Below are 8,166 nucleotides of genomic sequence, written 5' to 3' on the forward strand. Positions count from 1 at the left end.
GAGCGTATTGTGACAAGTACGTGGGTACATGAGCTCAAGAATACTGGTGACACCCCACAGATACACTGGATACATAAGATATATGGATGGGTAGGGATATATGGGCCACCCTGTATACCATCATCATTCCAATACCTGCACACTAAAAATGAATATTTTTCATGGTTATTTAGAACATGGAATTATTTTTAAATATTATTCTTATAAGTAAACTTTTTTAAAAGAGCACATCTGTAAAAAGATAAGTTACTATAAAAACAGAATATTGGCTCTAACAACTACTGATTAAATCAACACCTACATCTATATACAAAAATTTATATCTGCATGTAAAGTTAATAAAAACTTCTTATAAATATTTACTGAGCCATTTCAATCAATATTATATCCTTAATTAGGGCAAAAGACTTTTACTTATCCAGCATTACATCAACATCAAGTTTTTAACTTGCAAATCAGCACTTATTGCACAAACTAAAACATACCAAACAAGATGCAAGTTAATATTTCACAGGGCACAGGCTAGTAAAGGTCATGAAACATTCCAGAAGATTGTTCTTTACCCTTACAGCATAGAGTCAGTCCCAGGGACTGACCCTGTAACCATTTTGGGCTTGTAATAATCTTTGTTCTATTACTTTTAAATTAGTAAGTGAATGTTCACAAAATTTGACAAATTATCAGTAAACATTACAATGCTTTCATATGCAAAATATCATTTTTATTAAGCATTGTTTTTCTCATGCCTTTTATCTTTTTGTAAAGTAATTTGTATTTTAAGATTTAAAAATACTTTTAAATTAGAAAATTTTCAAATTCCACATGTGAAAACCTTATCATGTCCAGACAGTTTTATCAAAATGTTTCTTTAGAAAAACTTTACATTTTATGTTATTTTCACTGACAAATCTCTGTATGTGCTCAACTGATTTGACCAATCTTGTAACCACATTTTTGCATTCTAGATTGAGTACCTATGTGATCTCTACTTTAAACAAAAGGTTCCATAAAATTCTAGGCCTACTAATCTAACTTGTGTTGCTATCAGGATTGTGGAGTCAATTCTCAGTCATTTAGAAAGACATTTGAAAAGATGGTAGTTAATGAGTCTCAGCATGATTTCCAAAAGGACTTTTTTGCTTTACCACCTTCCTGGATAAAGGCATCGTTACTGATATATATTTTTATATTGAGAATACCTTTGATAACATGGGTGTTGCTAAAAAATTATATGGGAAGGCTCAATGTTAAAAACTTGACATGGATATAAAAATTAATACATGTGCTCTTTGTGAACATCTTCATAGTTTAAATTTTTAAAATTCAAAAATATTTACTGTCTTGATACAAGGCTAATTACCACTAATGAAGAAATTAGTTAGTTGCTGTGTGAAAGCAGTTTGTTATATATTTACTTATCCCTGCCACATTAATTATGCATATAACATATATGAATGTGGGCTTCCAGAAAATTCAATATCATACTTTTGTTTTATGCTCAACTTGAAGATTATTCAAAATGTTTGACATTGTTTCTTCAGCATGTAAATTTGCCCAGTTTAAAGGGTCAGTGCTGCTTAATGCAATCTGCTCTTTGACTTCTTTCAATTCTCCAACTATAACAACAACTGACGGGAAACTATCTTATAAACTGACTACTTTATTAGAAAAGTAACAATTTCAACCTAATTTGTGTTTGAAATTTCCATACCTTAAATTTCTCATTCTACCTAAAACATTTTAAGAATATGAAAATATCCTCTGAACTTGAGTGGATTCCAAATTTCTAACAATCCAAAACATTTAATCATGTTCTACCACACAGAAATATGTCAAGAATTTTAAATTTATCCCCAATACATGTATAAACCACTCCAAACCTGGATTTATCCTAATAACTTTTCTCTGAACCCTTTCCAATAATTCAACATCGTTTCTCAAATACAGTAGCCACAGCAGTATTACAAATGAATGTTTAATTAGTACATTATAGAATGATCCCCTTTTTCAACTTGTATTAAACATTTCCACATAAGCAACTTAATATATTGTTTGCATTGTATATTGTCTACAAACATTTTTAAATTACTTGTAAAAGCTATACCAGATCTTTTTCTTAACTAAACCTGCAAATATCCCTGCAAAGCTATAATAATAATAAACAATGTGGTAACCAATAATCAATATCCTTAATTTAATCAAGATTAATATGTTGGCTCCTACAGGACCCACCAGTGGGTCTTGCAGTGGGTGGTGACAGTCTACCAGTAAGACTCACTCTATTTTCTTTTTAAAATACCATTTATTGGCTGGGACATAATGGCTACATATACACTCTTCTTAAAAAAGTAACTGTTAAATGACTAATGAGACCCTGGAAAGTATCGGCAAAATAGGCTTAGGAGCCAATGTGTTAAAAGGCAACTACCAGGTGTTAATAAACTGACTGCACACTCTAAATCAGTCTGCAAAGCTCCAAAATCCATAGCACAATTTAGTATCATCTGCAAACTTACCTTTTTGCTGGTTATCTCTTTTTCCATATCATTAATAAAAATGAGAAACAACAAATGACCTAGCAGAAATTGCTGAAGTATACCATGTTAACTCTTTCAGCATGGACTCACTCTTTGGGACTGACCTCAAACATTTTGTAATTGCTATAATTTTTATTCTATTACTTTTAAATTAGTAAGCATATGTTCAGATTATCACCAGAAAAATTACAAGGCTTCCTTGTGCAAAATAACATTTTTTTATGAAGCCTTAAGGTTTGTTAAGCAGTGTTTTTATTATGCCTTTTTTCTTTTTACATATTGCCTATCTAACATGCAAAGTAATTTTCATTTTAAGACCAAAAACACTTTTATGCATCAGAAGGATTTCAAATTTCACACACTAAATCTTATAATGTTCAGATAGTTATCAAATGTTCCTTAAGAAAAACTTCATATGTTATTTTCACAAATGAATTTCTGTACGGGTTCAGTCAATTTGACAAATCTCGTAACCACCATAAAAAATTAGGAAATAAATATACATTATGCTTTTCTTGTTCTAGAATTACTACAAATTATAATTTGAAAACACAAGTGTTTAGATTAAACAGCTTAAATTTCGTAACATTATACATTTATACTTTTTTTTTTTTTTTTTACTATACTGGCCATTCAGCTGTGCCTGGCTAACAATACAGAAGTTAGAATGACAAAGTGCACAAGCACCCATATTATCATATCCATTAATATAAAACTGACCTTTAGACTTTACAAAGTGACCTATCTTGGTTGTATTTTGGTGGACTAGTGTTGTGTAAAATACAGCAACATTTCAATTATTATACATGTCTATACATTCTTACTATTTACAAACAAGTTCTCAAACTTATTTTTTTAAGATATAGAACAGTAAATAAGGATGTAAAGCAAACAATTTTCTCTTCTGTTTATTAACTTTGAAATAATTTACTACTTGCTGTAGGTTGCTAGAAGATACAAGTTAGAAATTAGAAAATGAACAATGCTGTACATGTTCCTTAAATAACTAATGAGTTCAATGTGATATGCTAATTCTAAAAGAAAGTGTCTTATGTAAAAAAAAGAAAGTATATGAAGTTTATTTTACAATGTCAGTGCTGCTATTTTATTTAGCAAATTACTGATTAAAGCAGACTCAATTAGATTAAACCATTAATTAGAAAAATATAATATTTGCGTATCACATAATTTTCATCTACTTGTAGAGCTGGACAAAATGTGGTATTTGCTAATCAGTTAATTAATAGTCCCAATAATCTATTATATATGATTAATTGATAAGTACAGTGTTCTCTAAAACAAGGTGCTTAGAACTTAGAAGCAATTAAAACAAATGTAGTGGTGGGCTGCTGACCAATTGCCATTCCTAAAATCAGCAATTCAAGAAAACAAATGTGTATATACTAATAATAATAGATTAAAAAAAAAAGTTGTAACAGGTACAGCCAGACAGTTTTTCTCCAGATAACTCAGTGTGGTATGTTCTCTACGTAAAATAATTTTCATTATCGTTATACAGCATAATTTGTCAATTCAATATTAATAATTATAGCATAACTGTTTAACTCTTTCTCTTATGTTTAACACTGAATAACAAATAATAATACAGATTTATAAAATACATACCTTTTCTAATTCTTTCTCAATTTCTGTGGCTCTAATTACCAACGGTCCTCGAACTGCGTACTCCATTTTAATTACATTTGGATTCATATTGTCCAAAGTTAATGTTTTGGGAGTCATTGCGGAAATATGTACTAATCTCTGAGTCTTCAATGGTCCAACACTAAATGAAAATCCACAACATTCACGAATTGATGAGGATATCCTTGGCAAAGGTGTCCGTAACACACAACCCATCTTGATGAGGGCGCTATTCTGTACTCTTCAGATTACGTTAACCCTACCTTATCATTAGCGATCTAAAACGTAAATATTCAGCGCTTCACTTCTCTTTTAACGCTCTCAAAAGTACATAAACATTTACAAAATAAATTATCTAAACATTAAAATACAAAAACTGCTGATATAAACGTTATCAATAGCTAAACATAAATCGCCCTTCAAACACGACAGAATATGACGACAGAGATTGACGCAGGGAAGCGCTCAAATCGAAAAAAAATCAATAAGCAAACAAAATACAATCAGCTGTACAGTCCCACTATTCTTTTCTTTTTTTCACACTCATTTATCGTAGTCAGTATAATGTATAGAGTGTTACCGTATATCTTTTGTAACAATATTTTTTGAATAAATAACTCATTGACTGAAAAATAATACCGCTTTAAATGTTTATCTAAAAAATATATTAATGTTTTTTGTTTTGTTTTTTAACTTCGCGCAAAGCTACTCGAGGGCTATCTGCGCTAGCCGTCCCTAATTTACCAGTGTAAGACTAGAGGGAAGGCAGTTAGTTATCACCACCCACCGCCAACTCTTGGGCTACTCTTTTACCAACGAATAGTGGGATTGATCGAACATGATAACGCCCCCACGGCTGAAAGGGCGAGTATGTTTGGTGTGACGGGGATTCGAACCCGCGACCGTCAGATTACGAGTCGAGCGCCTTAATCATTTGGCTATGTTAAGCATAATTATGCATTTAATTTTATACTTTCAACACATATAATAAGAAACAGTTAATTAATGTGAATAAGACTAACATAAATTTAACCAACCATAACATGAAACAATAACAATTTTGAAGAAGTTCAACAATTAAAGAAAACTTAATTTAAAACAGAGTGAAAATAATGCAGCCTTCAGTTATATGTAGTCTTAATATTTATTGTCCTGTCGTTTAATTGTCAGTGTCTTTTTAGCCTTTCAGTCAGTTACAACCTAGGCCCGGCATGGCCAGGTGGGTTAAGGCGTTTGACTCGTAATTTGAGGGTCGCTGGTTTGAATCCCCTTCACCACAAACATGTTCGCCCTTTCGCATGTGTGTTTTTCTTACAGCAAAGCCGCATCGGGCTATCTGCTCAGCCCACCGAGGGGAATCGAACCTCTGATTTTAGCGTTGTAAATCCGGAGACATACCGCTGTACTAGCGGGGGGCACCGCCCTTTCGCTCAAATTTCAAAACAATCAAAGTTTATATGCACGTTTATCGTAATACCGTTAGTCAAGTATTTCCGTACTTCCGTTGAAAAGTCATTTGTAAAGTTAGGCTGCAAATTACAACAGTGTATAAGTGAAGATAACCTATAGAAACGATAAGAAAAAAATTAACTAATTTGTTATCATTATTAGGGCATTCACAAAACAAGTTAAAAGAAACAACCCAATAATGGAGCAACTTTATAACAATATCCATCTTTTGTCAATCTGTTTTACACAAAACTATAATTTTTTACATCATTGGCCTTTTATAATAAATTACCTCAATTCGAACTTGTTAAAACTTGAAGTATTATTCACTTCTTTAAGGTGTACGTTTTTCCAAGTAACTTTTTTTGTAAACTGCTAATCAACAGATGAGAACTAAAATAATTTATTATATTTGTTTTGAATTAAACACGAAGCAACTCCACGTGTATCGAAAGCTGGTTTTAAGCGGTGTGAGTTCACAAACATGCCGCTGTGCCACTATGGGGCTCATTTTATGTATCTTTAATGCTTGACGTGTTGGTATGTTATTATGAATAATTGTAAACAATTTTTAACTGATGTGTTGCAGAGATAATCGGTGTAACTTTTCTAATTCTTACATTCTATTTACAGTGAAGAAATGAATTATTATGCGATGTTTTCAGGTATCTTAGCTAGACATTTAGCCCCAATATTTGCAAACGGAATTGTTTGTAACTGTTTGTTTGTTGTTATGTTTTAAATTTCGTGCAAAGCTACACGAAGGTTATCTGCGCTAACCGTCCTTAATTTAGCAGTCTGATTCATCAGACCTAATCAAGGTCTGATTCATCATAGGTTTCTTCAGAAGACAGGTAGAGTGAACAAACAGTGACGGTATGACCCGAGGAAACACGGATGGCTACAGCCTCCAAGGGTGTTTCGAGTGGCATGCTGATCAACCAACAGTGCCACTCCTCTATTCACTTGTCCATTAAACAGCCTGTCATTTCTGTACAAAGAAAATTGCCAAAATGTGTCTCTATCGGCAGGTTTCAGGAATGTTTCCTGTAATGAAACACATACAGGATAGTAGGAAGCAATCAGTGCTTTGATGTCATCCAGATTATAACATAAACCTCGACAGTTCCATTCTATCGAAGTGGTCATTTTTATTTATGTGGAGGCAAATTGAGTGGAGAGCCCTTCTGTTTACGACCGTGTCTTTTTTTCTCTAGTTTCTTTATTTGAGTGAGACCAGTCAACTTCCACGGATCCTATCCTCGGTCGATTGGGAAGGTCTTTCTTGGTGAAAGAGGATACCAGCGATTGAGGACGTGAACGAATGATTGTTTTGCATCTTGGTGCAGGAGAAAATGTACCTGAAAAAATGCTCATATCTAGACCCAAAGGAAATGGATCTTCAGGTTTGCTGGAATGAATGTTTGGGACAGAGACGAGTGTTGTCGTTGCTTCATCAACTTTTTTAACCATGGAGGTAAAAAAACTTTTCATTTGGTCTGAGAACAATTCTTTCGGAGGCACAGAGAGGTCCATCTACACTCCCACTGTAGTGGAACAAAGTGCAGCAGCATACGTCAAATATGAAGTGGTGAGCAGTCATTTCGAGCCCCAGGATAAGTAATATTTTGAATCGTCTTCAAATGCTGCATTTTTTACTTCCAATCATTTAGGGCAAAAACGAAAGTAGAATGTGTGAGAGCCATTGTAATTAACACAATGAGGGTCTGTTTGACACTCATAGGCATGGGAATTTTTGCCACTGCAACGAACGCAGTTAAGGAACAATGATATAATATCTTCGAGTGAACGAACTGCTGACCCTAGAAACATCTGAGAGGGTTTGGAATGTATGGCCATACCTTTCAATTAAGATAATTTGTCTTGATAATGAAAGTGGATGTGATAATGTAAATATTAAAATGAATGTAAGAGGAGTTCACTGTGTTTAAATGTGGATTTTTCCATTAATATGTCACCAGAGCGAAGCTTTCTGACTGACTTTAGAGAGCTAGCAAGTCCCTTCTGAATAAAAAAGGAAGACATTTACCTTAAAGGTTTGTCTGAAAGAGAATGTAATATAAGAAAATGAAGTTGAAGATTGCTGCCCATAATCTTTAAGATGTGGTCGTTTACCTATAGACTGTTTTTCACTATTTTATTTAAGATTTCACTTGGAGGATCCATGACAAAAAAAAATTTCAGTCCCCACCCACCATGGAGTCCTGTGAGGAGATGCACTACAATACTGAACAAGGGCACTGCAGCAATTCCAGGGTTTTGTGAGCACTATATCCAGGCACCAGCATCAAATATAATGTCCACAACATCTGTTGAGAACATCCAACACTGGTACTTGGTTGACCCTAGCCGATTGACCCTAGGAGCCACCCAAGGCCGCCCGTCTACAATAATTCAAGGCCAAAGTGGTATGTTAGCGTTTGACCCCTCAACCATCAGGATCCTGTCCTCCCCTTCACGGGTCACCACGCATGGCAAACATGTAGTGGACGTTTAGATCCCAGAGGAGGTGAAT

The 8,166-nt window shown here is 33.7% G+C and overlaps 1 protein-coding gene across 3 annotated transcripts in view; it reads right to left on the reverse strand.

The window, feature by feature from the left end:
- The window catches only part of LOC143236640 (alanine aminotransferase 1-like), a 50,546-nt gene extending 45,862 nt beyond the window's left edge, over positions 1-4,684 (reverse strand). For 2 of the 3 annotated variants that reach the window (XM_076475011.1, XM_076475010.1), the window contains exon 1: positions 4,164-4,679. In XM_076475011.1, the coding sequence (XP_076331126.1) occupies positions 4,164-4,397 (234 nt within the window). In that variant the 5' untranslated portion in view covers positions 4,398-4,679. Of the gene's footprint in view, positions 1-4,163 lie in introns of all 3 variants that reach the window. The other variant, XM_076475009.1, reaches the window with a different exon arrangement.
- Between the last annotated feature and the right edge of the window lie 3,482 nt (positions 4,685-8,166).

This window comes from Tachypleus tridentatus, chromosome 13 (assembly GCF_004210375.1).
Source record: "Tachypleus tridentatus isolate NWPU-2018 chromosome 13, ASM421037v1, whole genome shotgun sequence".
In the NCBI taxonomy this organism is placed as follows: domain Eukaryota; kingdom Metazoa; phylum Arthropoda; class Merostomata; order Xiphosura; family Limulidae; genus Tachypleus; species Tachypleus tridentatus.